The following is a 15,619-nucleotide window of genomic DNA, read 5'->3' as shown; positions in this document are numbered from 1 at the left end:
CTGGGATGGAAGCAGGTCACATTTCGTTGTGCTGCAGGTGACATGTTAATTGCTCTGCCACTAACAACTATTACCACAACAAATAGTAGAAATATTGCTCCATGACAATGCCAGCTTGGAGCTCAGCAGCTATTCCAGGGTGACAACCGAGATGGCATCTCTGGTAGCAAAATATAAATTGCTGCACGCACTTGGCTGGGAAATAGCAAGGGAGAGTGGGAAAATAAAAGCATTCATTTCTCTGCGAGCACGTGCAAGAAAAGCCGTGGCCAAGAATTGCTGCTCTTCCCCTTTCCCTCAAAACCGCTCCAGCAGAAGCCAACGCTGATGTTCCTGATCAAAGCCAGGCTCAGCTCTGACAGGCTCCAGTTTTGTTTTCGATTTCCCTGTCAGCCTGGAGGGGAGATACTGTACCAGATTCTTTACCTTAAACTAATTATAGAAAATCTACCAGTGCCTTGCTACTGAGTTCTCTCACTCCAGGCTGTGCCGGACCAGGCACATTTGCAGGCTGAAAAGTCAGAGGTCAAGGTAAACGCACATACCAACATAATGAGTGGCTCTAATTTTAAATAGTGTTTATGTAAGCCCCAGAAGGACTGCGGAAGGTATTTTCTCAGGCTCATTTCCACTCCCAGGGTATAGTTTCAGGCATAGATCATCAGCACATAAAGGATGCTGACGCAGGAGCTGCTCTTGCAGAAGGCACTGAGAGCCACCAGCACCCGTCCCCAGCACTCCAGGGGAGAGCAGTGCTGTGCTGCCCTCCCATCACTAACTCTACTGACAGCTAATTCCCTCTCACCCAGACACAGACACTCCAAGGATCTTTACAGACACCCACAGAGCCAGAGCTCCTTTGGAGCAGAAAGTCCCTAACCCAGCAGGTGGGATGGGAAAGAAGATTTCCTTTGAATTCATCCTGTTGGGTTTCAGCGCCTGAGGACCAGGGGTGGTGTAAAGCAGAGCTTCCTGACATCTCAAAAGCATCTTAAAAATAAACAAACAAGGGGGAAAAAAGTGAAGAAACAAAAACAGACCCAACCACCCTTCCAAGTCTCACTGTTGGGAACTCTTTCAAAGGTTTGCTGGTGCAGTACAAATAGCCAGGCCTGGAAAGATGTGCACAATTTGCCAGAAATTATCCAATCCTTTATAGGGCACACAGCTAATCCCAGGGGAACAAAAAGGATCAGGTGTTTCACTGGTGTTAACAAAGCCTCCCCAAGAGGGATGTCACCCCAAAACAGGAAAGGGATGCTGGGAGAGCAAATCCTGGGGAGAGTTCAGGCACTTGCAGAGGGTTGGGTATGCCAGGGCAGAGCCAGGGACAAGGATGGCTCCCATCCCTCCCAGCAGCCTCCTGCCAGGGGGCTGGCTCGAATAAGGGGAAGAGCACACCCTCAAAAACAGCAATGAGCTCAAACAGTGCCCTGCCAACACCGGGCCCCTCTCCCCACCCTTCCCCTGTGGACACACAGCCCCTCCCGAGGCCACTTCACTTAAGGCTGGGTCACCATCACAGCCAGGGAGTGCAGAAGGGGACTTGTTTTGCCATGAGCAGCAGAATTGTCCCATTTGGGGCTGGAAAGGAGCTTTTCATCAGCATGTTTGGGATAGAGCAAAAAATTAATTACTTCACCTGTCCCCTAAGCTGAGCTGCTGTCTAACCATGGGGACAGTCTGATTTTCATGGAATACTGCTCAGGGACAAGCCCAAGCACCAGCTGGCTGTCCCATCCCAGCACCACACTGCCTGGTGACCCCCACATCTCCCAGGAAGGGCAGCAGCTTCCCTGGTGAAGGCTGCAGAGCAGGCACTGCCCAATTTGGGGTGTGCCCACCTCTCCATGCACCCGGCACACATCCCATGGGAAAGCCTCACGTGCCCCAGCCACGCACAGGACACAGGCTGGAAACTCTGCTTGAAAATAGAGCCTTTGAACTGAATCCAGTTGGAAAGGGAACAGTGTTATCCTTCTCATCCCCCTGGATGGGGCAGGACAGCATCCATGGCTGGGGACAGCCAGAGCAGGACGTCACAGCCACAGTGCCACCAGCTCTGGGTGAGACTGTGCAAAGGGACAAGGATGTGACCTCCCGATGTCCAGCGAGGAATTTGGGGATGGGCACTTCAGCCAGAGTGTCTGACAAGCAGAGGCACTGGCACAGCCACCTCTGGGGCTCAGAGCCACACCCGGGCTCTGTGCACCAGCCAGATAACACCGGGGCAGCCCCGGGAGGATGTCACCGCCCAGCCACATTCCAGCTGTATTTTTAGGTTACCTGCACAACCTCGAGGGCTGGAAAAAACGTTTGATTTTGTCCCCATGTGTCAGCCTGCTCTCGCCCAGCCCCATGACAATGGAACACACTCGTGACCAGAGGCCAGGCTCCCCTCAGGAAGCTGAAAAGCCCCATCTGGCTGACACTCACACGGTGACAGTACAGGACACGCCACATAGGTGCCCAGAGTTGTGGTGCTTTGCACCAGAGTTTGTGCAAAACCCCTGTGCAAAGGTGGGGACAGTCACAGGGGCAGCTACTCAGAGCAGGCACTGAGCTGGGGTGCAGGCAGAGCATCCTCTGGGATGGACACTGCCTCCTTTGCATCCTTCACTCCAATTGGATTTCTCCCCAAAAAAAGCAGTGGCTGAGGCTGCACCTCATGACAGCTCAGCTTTGTCCCGAGACAAAAATCTGGAAGGAATCCCAGCCCTGATGCCCTGGGATTGTCAGGGGAAGGCAACGGAGACAATGCTTAGAGAAAAGCAAAGAACACACTAGAATAATAAAAAAAAAGTAGACGAAAAGGAGAAGGTAGAAGCCTCCATCACCTGTGTCCCTCTCCCTGCCAGCAGCTACCAGCATCACTCCTTCCTTTGATTTCTCACTTGGTAGGCTAAGCCATGAAAAAATAAAATCTGCTTGGAATTGATGTGACTGGCTAGTGACAGTTTCCTGATGGGAGAGAAAACTCAAACTGTCCTTGGAATAGATCAGCTTGACAGGAGGCACAGTGGGAAAGGGAATAGTTTGACTTTGTAATTGTCAGCAGTAACTCAACTCCAGCAGCAATAGACACTTTTTCTAGCCAAGCTGGCATCATTCAAGTACTTCCAGGTGTCCTTGTGAACTTATCAAGAGAGCAAAGTATTCCCCTCTCTGCTTCCTAAAAAAGAAAAATTAGGAAAAATAAGATTTTTACCATCCTCCCTCCAATTTGCTTTGGGCAGGGATAGAGTGACATCAACTCTGCAAATGATGTAAGACAGCAGGCACCTGCTATGAAAATGGAATTTTTCAGGAAAAAAACCCCTTTGCATTCCCAGCTGCCTGCTCTGGGAGAGAGGCAGAAACAAGAGACTGACCCAGGTGCTTCCCTGGCCCTCAGACTTCAGGCAGGACATTCAAGAGCAGCATCTGCACTGGGGAACAGGCCAAGCAGCTGCTCAGAGGGTTCACAGTGACATTATTCCCCAGGGACCTGGAATGCTTCCCACTCCCAGGGTGCCACCACAGCTTGGGTGGACAAAGCCTCTGCTCCCTCAGAGGAAAACTTCTGACCTCCAGCACTGAGCCATCCCCGAGGTGCAGGAGCAGAGAAAACCTTGGATTATTCCCTTTGGAGCAGGGTGCTGTTCCAGCAGCTTATAGAAAGCAGCAGGCGAGTGCTGCAGTACAATTCCCTACATTTCCTGCTGTCCCACACCAAATTTTTGCTCTTTTTGGTACATATTCAGTGCCAAGCCTCTTCCCTGCCTCTCTCACCCATCCCTTTTCTGCTCCAGGGAACCAGGCAGGAGACACAAATACAAGGAGAGAGCTCAGCCCCAACAAGCTGGACCTGCAGCCTCTTTTCCTGGCATTAACCACACCATCCTTATGGCCCACACCATGGATTTCCTGCCCTCCCTCCCATCACTGTTCCTCTGCCCCACAGAACAGACTGCATCCACACTCCCAGAACAAACCCCATGTCCAGCTGGTCTCTGAGAAATCACCTGTGAACATTTCTCTCCTTTGTTCCCTCACACTCCCTGCTGCAAAGCTTAAAAAATGCTCTCCATTAAAGGCTGGAGCACCAGCACACTGCCCAGCATCTCCCTGCCCTCTCTCCTCTCCACAGATTCTTATCAAAGGCTGTACCAAGCCTGTGTGGGGAAAACATTTATTTTCAGGTGGATTTTCCCAGTACCCACAGGGCAGCTTTGATTCATGATGAGGAAAAGCTCCACAGGAAACGTGCCCACAGCTCAGTGGTGTTTTACCACCACAGCTGCTCCTCCGGGTGGGATTGGATCTTCTCTCCCCTCCTTCTGTCACTCTCTCATAGCCACCCCATCACACTGCACTTTTCCCAGCGTTGAGGGAAGTGAGAGTTGCAGGTTTTTCCTGGTCAGGGCAGATTGGAGAGCTGCCTCTCCATCCCAGGAAAGCAGAGGTCTCCCGAGCTGGGCTGGTCCCGACGCATCCGGCTCAAATCCCAGCTCAAGAGCTCCAATGACTCAGCTCAGCCCAGCCCGCAGCTGTCTCGGGGCACACTCAGGGCTTCCAAGAACCATTTCCATTTGAGTAAGAGAAAATCAATTTTTAAGAATCCTCTTTCCCCAGAAGAGCAAGGCTCACATCCGTGTTTTGGGGAAAGGAGCAGCGCTCTCTCTGCAGGGTGACGTGTGGAGAGAGGAGCTGGAAGGAGATGTGTGAAACATCAAACCTGGCTGAGATCAAGGGAAACACACCCTGGCTCCTGTCCCTGGGATGCTTACACATGGTTTCCCTCACTGAGCTGAGGCTGTAAAACCCCAGGGGGAAACCCACAGTTACCAAACACAAAACCCTTTGTGGATCCAAAATTAAGGGGAAACTCTGGCAGCTACCTGGAATGTACACAAAAACATCACACCTACAGGGGAGCTGCTGGAGGAAAAGCTGAGTGGTTTTCGAGCACCTTAGCACAGCATTCACAAGGCTGATAAGAATTAGAAATTCACCCACAATTTCTGCTTGGTAATTTCTGCAGGCACCTCCTCCAGCCCTCGTTTCACTCTCACCGCCCTTCAAGAAGCCAGGCAGGGACAGGTGTAATTAATACCTGCAAAAAGCTGCTCTTGGGTAAGAAAGCAACATCTACAGAGCACCAGAGGCAGCCCCAGCTCAGCACAGCCCTGCAGGTATCCTGGCCTCCGAGGACAACCCCAGCCCTGGCTGGCACCAGCCACCCTCTGGCACTTGGTGCTCACCTCTGATGCTCAAAGCCAAACAATTGCAGGCATCAACAAAAAACCTGAGGGAAACGGGCTGCAGATGCTACCAGAGAGTGAACACAAGCAAATAATCTGAAACACCCACCACATCCCTCTTTTCAGCAGCCTTAAAGCAGTGTGGAGCTGCTTCCAGACTTAAGGAAAACGGGTGCTGCCAGAGAGAGAGACAGATAGAGCTTGGCACAGGGGCTGGTCAGGTCCAGGCTGGTCCTCCAGCAGCATCACCACCCACCAGCACCTTCATCCCTCTTTCTGCACAATTACATTTTTTTCCTGACCACCACAGGAGTAGCAGTCAGCACCGCAGGTGAGGATTTGGCACAGGGTGGAGGATTTTAGTTCTGGGGACACCAGGGAAACCTCAGAAGTCAGCTGAGCACACGTGCACACACACAAAGGTGTTTCACACTGTCCTGCCCTGTGCCAGCAGGGATTTTCTGGGGGTTTTACACACAGGCACGTGGGGCTGGGCCTGTCACCTACCCCCGAGCACCTTTCAGAGGTGTTTGGAAGATGACAAAGAGCAGCCAAAGCCACGTATCAGCACGAGATCATCTCAGCTTTGGCCGGGGTGCAACTTGGCAGCAGTTCAGGAGAGAAACCAAGTGATGCAGAGCAGCAGGGGACTGTGAACTATGCAGAGCAGCTTTCCTCAAAAGCCCTGACCGTGAGCACATCTGGCCCTCAGCACAGGAGCCACGTCACTTCAGTGACGAGCTGCAAAGACATCCCGGTGTCTGCAGCACAACACACCCCTGCAGCCATGCCCCAAACGCTCAGGGCTGATTCAGAGGGGCCATCCCAAGGGCTGCACACTTTGCTGCTTCATCATCTCCCTCTCAAGCCTCAACTTTCCCACTCCCACACCAAGTTCTTCATCCTCCAGCAGAAAAACTCCTCCACCGTGCAGCGTGTTTGACCTTCACCAGCTTGAGCAGGGAACCAGTCTCCTGCAGGGAGGGATGAGTGCAGCAAGAGGGAACATCTGCTCCAGCTGTGCCAAATGCCCTCCAGCCAGCAGGGTCAGGCTGCTGCCATCTCCAAGCTGCTGTTAACACACCCCAGTGAAGACATCCAAGGCACCCAGCCTGCTGCAGCACAGCCAGGCTGCTGCGTCAGGCATCCCCACGAGACCCCGGCGGGGCAGGAATTCATTCACACACACACACACCACAAAGCAGTTTCCAACTGGCCTGCAAGCCCAGACAAGCTGACACACCCTAGATAACCCCGTCATCCTCCCCATAGCCACCCCCAGCCCATCCACGTAACCAGCCCTGCGTGTTTATGATCTGTCACACACATGACTGTCACCTGCCAGGCCCCACTTCTTCCCCTCCTGTCCCTCAGTCCTGCACTGCTGGTCCCATCCACACCCATCACCCATGGATGCTGAGGGAGGATGTGGCTCTTGATGCTGGCAGGGCCCCATCCCAGCTGCAGGGATTTGTGCATTCCTCATGAGAAACCTCCAAGAAAGATCTTTAGGAATGAAATACAAGAATTAAAAGCTGCTTTTTACACTTCCTAAATGGCACTACCAGGGCAGGAAAGGAGGCAGCAGGGATGAAAACTGGTGACAAGGGGCACTTGGTGATCAACAGGCAGATCCCAGGGAGAAAAGGGTCCAAGCCATTCCCAGAGAGCTCCATCAGACACAAGCAGCTTGGCTGATACCAGTGCCAAACCACAGCTAAGGTTAGAAGCCTCTGATGGGAAATTACTTTTATCAAGCACTCTGGAGGTTTCTTCCTTTCCAAGCCCAGATTTGTCTTTGGTGGTGGTGAGGGGTGGGGGAGGAAGGGTGAATGCTCCACAAACAACTTCTGGTAAGTGTTGTCTCCTCATCCTGCCTTCTCTTACAAGTTATGCTTTTAGTGGAAATTTAGCTTTTAAATTTTTTTTTTTAATAATTTCAATTGAAATGATGAAATTAAGGCTTAGAGCACAGATCAACTCAGCAGTGCCCCTACCTGGGCACAGTGCAGGCAAGAGGATGGAGGCTGTGGCAGCTCAGTGGGTGCTGGAGAAGGTCAAGCTCATCCTCATCTTCACCCCACTGCAGGTCCCCAGCATAAGGCAATGATTTCCTTCCTCCCCTACTCACCGGGACCCCCAAATCCTGCCCCTCCCCTTGGCCACGCTATAACCCACCACATTCCACACAAGCAGCCTTTTGCTGGGCAGAGAAATGGCTGCAAGAGAAAGGAGCACACAGGGAGCCCTGTCCCAGCTCCAAAAAAGAGAGCAGACTCAGATCCATGGCAAACTGAGGCCCACTGAGGCCACAAGGCAGCACTGTGACATCTGAGATTGCTGCAGCTGTGCCAAATAATTCCAGAATTCCTTTGGACAAGGAACATTGGGACTCACAGCACTGCCACAGCATCACTGCAGCATTGCCCCCACACAGATAAGAGGCTGTGAGGAGATGAAAAATCTCCCAGGTGGAAAAAAACCAACAGAAACTTCCAGTTTCCATCATAAAAAAAAATCCTCTCTGCCCTTTTCCCCACTCCAAATCCCTGACTAACACTTGACCTGTGCTACAGAGGTTTGTCAGCAAGAGGCAGCGGGTAGATCCAGCTCCATATGAACCCACAAGCCATCCTGAGTCATACCAGCAAAACCCCAAACTTTTTGTTGATAGAGTAGAATCACCTCCCCAGCCAACACAAGCTCCTCTCCCAGCTCTTTCCCCACCAAACAGCCAGCCCAGGCTGTGCCTTATTAACCAACACAATCAAAAACCACCTTCTGTCCAAAAACCCACAGAGCCACACATCTGCAGAGGTGTCACTTTGGGGCACAAAATCACCAGTACCAGAAAGCTGCTCCCAATGGGAGCCTCTACAAAGCACAGAGAATTCCTCCAGTAACAACAACCTTTGCAAACCAACTCCAGCTCAGCCCTGGACCACAGCTCAGAGCTGGAAAACAAAGGGATCAGCCTGCAGTGAGATTCATTATCCACTAAAAGAAAAGCAGGGAAGCATCCCTCTAGGGAGGGAAATGGATTGCTGAGGCACAGCTAAATATTTATCACATCCAGCACGATATTTTCCAGGCGCCCACCGTTATGCCAGCAGAGGAGGAAGGCAGGAACAAAGTGCTGTGCTTTCTCCAGGATAGTTACAATTAATTGGATTCAAACTCCGTGGTGCTTCAACTTGAATTAAATAATGGCTCCATGGGATCAGAGCTCCCACCTCTCCAACCCTGGGAACACCAGGCTGGTGGCTGCTCTGCTTGGACACGACGGGAGCCCAGAGCCAAAGTCCTGCTTCGGCGGGTCACGACCCACACGTGTATTTTTGGCAGAGCTGCCTTTTTTTGGGGATGGCAGCTGGAAAAGTGTGAATGGCAGATGAGACAGTGCTGGATTCACAGCCTGGATTGCCTAAGAGTGGTGTGCTCCCACAGAGGGCACGGCCAGGGCACAGCAGGGACGAGGCACCACCACTTATTTACCCACCCAGAATAGACAAGCCACGAGAACAAGCACCAGTTCATCCCCAAGTCCTGGCATTTCTCACTGCTGGCTTTTCCAAGCCTCTGTGGTGAAGGAGAGCTGCCTCCCCAGAGGCACAGCCTGGCTCCAGACAGATCCTGATCCCTCTCCCCCCAAAAGCACTTCTATTCCCAAAGGACATCTCCCTGCTAAGGAAAAACACTTGTTTTTGAATTACTCAGGCATCGGTGCTGGGTGAACCAGGACAGGACAAGCAGGTCTTCTCCCTCGAGATCCCACCCATACACTCACCCTCCCTCTTTCCCCTCCCTGCAGCTGCTTTTCCCCAGAAAACTCCCAATATTTTGGGAAACAACTGTTTCCCCAGCAGCACACTCCTGCCTGTCCCTCCAGGCATCAGGGGCCACTCAGGTCACAGCCAACAGCCCCAGGGATGGGCACAGGGATTTCCATGTGCAGGGCAGGCAGAAAATACACTTTGAGGCCCAGGGAAAAGGGTTTTGTATCCCCAGAGTCTCAGACCTTGCATCCTCCACTGTGTTTCTGCACCCACACAAAGCCTGAAAATTCCCTGAGGCTTCATCCCCTCCTGCTTTAACTTCTGGGTTACAACACCCTCTCTGCACAGCGTCCATTCACCAAAAAGGTGCAGACCTTGCTGGAAAATCACAGCCAGGCCCAGCCCCATGTTGCCAGCTGCAGCCAGAGGCTGTGTCCCTTGCAAAGTTCTGCAAGGAGGACACAGGGACAGCTCCAGAGCTTTGCTCCCAATTCCTTCCTACTGTGCCACCCAGGCCATGAGACACAGCTCGAGGGAACTTGGGTGACCTGAGAAAACAGGGAGTTTTTGCATATATGAGTAAACATCAGCCTCAACAGTGCAAGATAACACAGGAGACTTCTCCCACATACAAGATCCTGTGAGATAACTTGGATCAAACAGACAGGAGCAACGGGAAGAGGAAGAAAGAAAGCCAAAATCCTCCCTAAGAGCCACAAAATCCCCAGGAGGTGTTTATCTCCCAAGCTACGTTTAGTGCAGAGCAAAGCCCCGGCACAGCACCATTCCTGTCACCAGTGTCACGGCCAGCCACGTATCCCAAAAATCTCCCGAGGCAGGAGACAACCCCATGACTAAGCCAAAGTGATGGCAGGTGAGTTTTGGAAGGCATCTGCCACAAAAAGAGCCAACCAAGAGCTTCAACACAGCAGCCTCTGTTTACAACCCTGAGCAACACAAACCAAAGGAGAACCAGCAAAGGAAACCTGAGATTGTTCACTGAAATTCCCTAAGGAAAAGTAGGGAAATTTAGCTTAAATTCAGGCTGCCTGAAAGAGAGAGAAGCAGCTGCCATGAGCAGCAGGTACACACACTCAGACCTGTGAGCATCCCTGGAAAAACCAGCTGGGAGGCAGGTGCAAGCCAAGGAGAGGCAGGATGAGAGGAGGATCACACTCAGGGATCCACCCTCGTGCTGCTGCTGCTGTCCTGATGGAAGCAAAGGAGCTCAGGTCAGACGGGGACTCTGAGCTGCCAGCAGACACCAGCTGCTTTCAGCACACACAGGGTGACACCTCCAGCACAGGACACCAGGGTTAACTGCACGAATGAACCAGTCTGCCACAACCAACAGAAACCTCCACGCACAGAGCAGCTCCAAACCTCCTCTGAGGAAAGCACCGCGCTCCCAGGCGCTCCTCCAGGCATCACCTCTTGCTGTCAGCCACGCTGCTTCCCCCAAAATCCTCCAGGCCCAGCTTGAGCTTCATCTCCCATGGGGCACAAGTGGTCCCTGGGCCAGGCTCACCTCGTCCCTCCATCCACACATCCGCCGCTCCGGCACAGGCAGCCGAGGAAAGGTCTGCGCTCCGGTGTGCCAGCCTTTAAGAAGCCTGGATGATCCCTTCCAAGGCTGGATGGCTGGAGGCATGTGCTCCTACCTGTGAGTCAGCAGCTCCGAAAATCGCTGCTGATTCACCCCCTGCTTACACAGCAAACAGGAAACTCAGGTCCACATTCCCTCCGGATAAGACACGGATCGTTTCAAACCGGGGGGAGGTGGAGGAAAGAAAAAAAGAGTCACGGGAGGCGCGTTCATCTGCTCACATGGCTCCTGACTTCGACTTTCCAGAGCATCACTCCCGCACGGGGAAAACCCCTCGAATTTTATTCCGCGGATTCGAGAGGCAGCGGCCGCACTCCGTGCGCTCCCTCCTCCGTCCGGTGCGCGGATGGAGCCGGCTCCGGGGAGCACCGGGACACCGGCAGAGCCACCTCCCTGTCCCCATCCATCCCGGCACGTACCGCCGGCCGGTGCTCTCACCTTGCGATGGGCACCTGAGTCACCGTGCTGTGCGAATAACCCCGGTGACACACGGTCACGTTCCGCGGCTGCGGACAGCGGGACAGCAGCGCGGCACTCCCGGCACACGCCGGCACCGGGTCCCGGCCGTGCCCGGACACCGACACGAGGCGACACGAGGCGACACGAGGGGACACGAGGGGACACGAGGGGACACGAGGGGACACGAGGCGACACGAGGCGACACGAGGCGACACAGCCCACGCCCGCAGTCCCAGCCCGCTCCGTCCCTCCCGGCCCAGCCCGGCGGGGGCTCCGCTGGCCCGCGGCTCCCAGCCCGGAGTTCCCGAGCAGCGGGAGCTCAAGGCAGGCAGGCGAAACTCGCGGCAAACAAACACAGCTCGCCTGTTCTTATCGCTCTCCCCACGCCAAACGCAGCCTCGCCCCGTCTCCCCCACCCCGCATCCCCACCGAGGGTTCGCAGCCCCCGGCATCGCGGCTCCGGGACCAGCGCAGAGGAAGCCGCGGGGAGCCCACGCCCGGCGGGCTGGGCAGCAGCCCCGGCCCCGCCGCCCCTCCCGAGCCCGCTCGTACCTCTGGGCAGGGACATGGCGCTGTGCGAGCCCGGCGGGCCCGGCCCCAGCGGCGCCCGCCGGTCCCGCCCGCCGCGGCCCCGCCGGCGGCCGCCCCGCCGGGCCCGCCCCCGCGCCGCCATTGGCCAGCGCCGCGCCGGGGGGCGTGGCCAAGGCCCCGCGCGGAAACGGCTCTGCGGTTCTCGGGCGCGGCTGTGAGGGGGAAGTGAGGCGGGCGGGTGCTGCTGCCCCTCAGGAGAGGTGGCCTCGGTGTCGCCGGCGTGGCCCCGGGGACGCTGCCCCGAGAGCGGCGACACTGCCGCGGGGTTGGGGCGCCGAGCATCCCCCCCTGTGCTGCTCCTCGGCCCTCACCTCCTCTGTCAGCTGAGGGTGGTCACTCACGCCTCCCGTGGGTCCTGCGTGCCGTGGGTGCCAGCGGCGTGTCCGGCTGGGAAATGGCCGGGGAGCCAAGGGAGCGGCCGGAGCTGTGCCAGGGGGGTTTGGGCTGGATATCAGGGAAAGGAAATTCCCCCCAGAAGGTGACCAGGCACTGCCCAGCCTCCCCAGGGGATGGGCACAGCCCCAAGGCTGCCACAGCTCCAGGAGTGTTTGGACAACGTTACCAGGCATAGGGTGGGATTTGGGGGCCTGGAGTTGGACTGGATGATCCTTGTGTGTCCCTTACAGCTCAGGATGCTCTGATTCCATGGTTAATTCCTCTCTGAGTCACTGAGGAATCAACCCCTCCCAGACGTGGCACATCCCGGGGTAAGGATGCTCCCACAGCCACCCGAGCTGGGCTGCAGGCAGAAATGCTGGATAGGATGTGAGAGATGCAGCTGAAAAAGCAAAAAAAAATGAGATTCCAAGTGCCATTTTCTGGCTGGAATTCTTCGTGTGATCCATAAAGACCAAAGGAGGAGTTGGAGGGGTGGCAACTGCTGGCAGCACTGGTGAGATCGCAGCTGCTCTGCCACAGCCAGCTCTCAGCTTTGCAGAGAGTTTGGGATAAATCTGAGGACTGGAAAAACCTCCTCAAAGCCAGGCAGTAGAAGGGATTCACTGCCAGAGGGAAGGAGCTGCAGGAGTTGGGATCTGTGGCTGCACGGGTGCCTCAAGCACCAAAGGCACCAGATCCAGCTGCACACTGAGGGTGGAAGAGCTCAAATGCAACATCAATTACAGGTTTTTAGCGGGGAGAGCAATTACCTTCCCCAGAGAGGTCGCAGATTCGCCACCTTTCAAGTCTTTCAACACAGACGAGGAGGAGTCTTTCCAAAAAAGCCACTGCTCTGCAGCCCAGCCGCGGGTCAGCAGCGCTGATGCAAGAGCTGTGGTGTCAGTGCAGGGCTGGGCCAGCTGAGGGGCCCTTTCTGACCTTTATCCACACGGATCTTGGAGCCAGCAGCGGGGTTTGAACTGATCCACACAGCTCTGGGCTGAGGCAGTGCTTGGGTGTGAGTTTTGGGGGGTCTGTGGCAGAGCAGAGCATCACCAGCTCTTTTACAAATGGGGAGCTGTGGGACCGGCTCTGACAGCTGGCCCTGCTGCTGGCAGCACCTGGGGTGTCACTGTGAGCTTGGGGACATGGCCCTGCTGTCCCCAAATGTGCACCATCCCCCTCCTGCATCCCTGGAGGCTGCTACATCCAGGGCTGGATGAAGCAGTGACTGGATTTGAGTCTCTGGCTCTCAATCCCAGGGGTGAGAGGGGACACACAAGTGTCCCCAAGGCTGCCAGGCCTTCCAGCCCAGGAGCTCTGCAGGGCACACAGGGAAATTGGGAGCACTCAGCATCCAGATCCAACAGGGTGGGAAGGCAGGGAGCACACAGACCCCCACGAGCTGTGAGGAAGGCACCAGAAGCACCCTCGAGGTCACCTCCCAGCCATGGCAGGGCTTGGGGATCTCCTGGGGGACCTCTCCACCTCTTCTGCAGCTTCCCATGGCTGCTTCTGCCTGCCCCTCCTCGTCTGAGCCACTGTCCCAGGGAATCAGCACAGGCACAGGATCCCCATGGAGCCCGAGTGCTCACAGAGATTTTGGCAAGTTTTGCTGCAGTTTTGGCACCCATGGAAAGGCTCTCCATGCTTTCAGGGGCTGTAGGTGAACCTTTGGCTCTGGGTCAGGGCGATCACCGAGGGCAGTAAGGTGTTACACTGTGACATGAAATAACTCACAGAAGCAGGTTGGATGTAAAAGAAAAGAAAAAATAACTCAAAAAAGTAAACTTTTTTTTCCGACTCTACTATATATACATTAGCAAAAATGGTAGTGGATTGGAGGGTGAAACTGCCACCTCTCCAGCTGCACTGGTCAAGCTAACAGTCTATAAATTCTCTCCACCCACAAAGACGAATGTAAAACAGTTATTATTTACATGAACATGTGTGAGAAAACTCAGTAGAAATATGTAAATATTAGAAGGCATAGGAACTTTTAGAAGAACTTTAAAACTCTCCAAAGAACAGGGTGACAGTAAGGAGCTGCTCACCCATGTCTGGGCAAAACCTGCTTCTCCTTCCTCCTCTCTCCTAAAACTTCAGCCCTGCTGTGTCCTGAGCATCCCTGTGTGCTGGAGGGCATCAGCCCTCCCTGACAGCTCTGGGATCATGCCAGTTATCCCTCCCCTTCCTCCCTGCCACACGCCAGCCGTGCTGGGCCTGGCTGCTGCAGGCTTTGCATTCCCTGCGCTCCCCTGCTGTTTGTGCCTCCCTGCAGCAGCACACGGCTGCCAGGGAGGGGATGGGGAGAAGGACAACACCTCCTCACCAACATTCATGGAGAAGGAAGGGAATTTACCCCTCTGCCCAGCAGACACCCAGTCCTTGGGGCCAGGCTCGATGGGAGCGGGGAAAGAGCAGGAGACCAGAGCAGAAAACCAGTGCGGGGCCAGTAAAGGACTGGTAAAAAACAGTGCAGGACCAGTACAGAGCCACTACAGAACCGATGTGGGGTTAGTGTGGGACCAGTACAGAACGCGTATGGGACCAGCACAGAACCAGTGCAGAATTAGTGTGGGACTGGTACAGAACAGTACAGAACCCATGTGGGACCAGCACGGAACCAGTGCAGAATTAGCGTGGGACCAGTACAAAACCAGTGTGCAATTAGTGCAGGACCAGAACGGGACCGGTACAGAACCAGTACAGAACTCGTGCAGGACCAGTATGGGACCAGCACAGAACCAGTGTGGAATTAGTGTGGAATCAGTGTGGGACCGGTACAGAACTGGTACAGAAACCGTGTGGGACCAGTACAGAACTAGTGTGGAATTAGTGCAGGACCAGAACGGGACCAGTACAGAACTAGTACAGAACCTGTGCAGGACCAGTGCCGAACCAGCACAGAACCCGTGCCGAACCAGCACAGAACCAGTATGGGACCAGCACAGAACCAGTGTGGAATTAGTGCAGGACCAGAATGGGACCGGTACAGAACCAGTACAGAACTCGTGCGGGACCAGTATGGGACCAGCACAGAACCAGTGTGGAATTAGTGTGGAATCAGTGTGGGACCGGTATAGAACCAGTATGGAATTAGTGCAGGACCAGAACGGGACCGGTACAGAACTAGTACAGAACCTGTGCAGGACCAGTGCCGACCCAGCACAGAACCAGTATGGGACCAGCACAGAACCAGTGCGGAATTAGTGTGGGACCAGTACAGAACCAGTGCAGAATTAGTGTGAGACCAGTGTGGGACCGGTACAGAACCAGTACAGTTACCTGTGCGGGACCAGTGCCGAACCAGCACGGAACCAGTGCGGAATTAGTGCGGGACCAGCGCCGAACCAGCACAGTACCAGTGACAAATCTGCACAGAACCAGTGCGGAATTAGCACGGGACCAGTACCGAACCCGCGCCGTTCCGGCGGCCGCTGGTGGCGGCGCCGCCCGCGCGGGGGCGCCTGGGCTGCCTGCGGTCCCCACGGCGGCGTTGGCGTTGCCCCTTTAAGGGCCGCGCGGCCGTACCAAAACAAAAGCGCGGCGCGGCCATTGGCTGC

General features: G+C 54.9%; 1 protein-coding gene across 2 annotated transcripts in view; it reads right to left on the bottom strand.

Moving 5' to 3' along the window:
* The window catches only part of MAP2K3 (mitogen-activated protein kinase kinase 3), a 30,231-nt gene extending 18,503 nt beyond the window's left edge, over positions 1 to 11,728 (bottom strand). Inside the window, exon 1 of one of the 2 annotated variants that reach the window (XM_021549738.3) lies at positions 11,637 to 11,728. In XM_021549738.3, coding sequence (XP_021405413.1) covers positions 11,637 to 11,652 — 16 coding nt within the window. In that variant the 5' untranslated portion in view covers positions 11,653 to 11,728. Of the gene's footprint in view, positions 1 to 10,547; positions 10,686 to 11,636 lie in introns of those variants that run through there. The other variant, XM_085592134.1, reaches the window with a different exon arrangement.
* Between the last annotated feature and the right edge of the window lie 3,891 nt (positions 11,729 to 15,619).

The sequence above is a fragment of the Lonchura striata genome, chromosome 14 (genome assembly GCF_050655825.1).
Source record: "Lonchura striata isolate lonStrDom1 chromosome 14, ASM5065582v1, whole genome shotgun sequence".
NCBI classification, from domain to species: Eukaryota; Metazoa; Chordata; class Aves; order Passeriformes; family Estrildidae; genus Lonchura; species Lonchura striata.
This window is presented reverse-complemented; position numbering and strand designations above follow the sequence as displayed.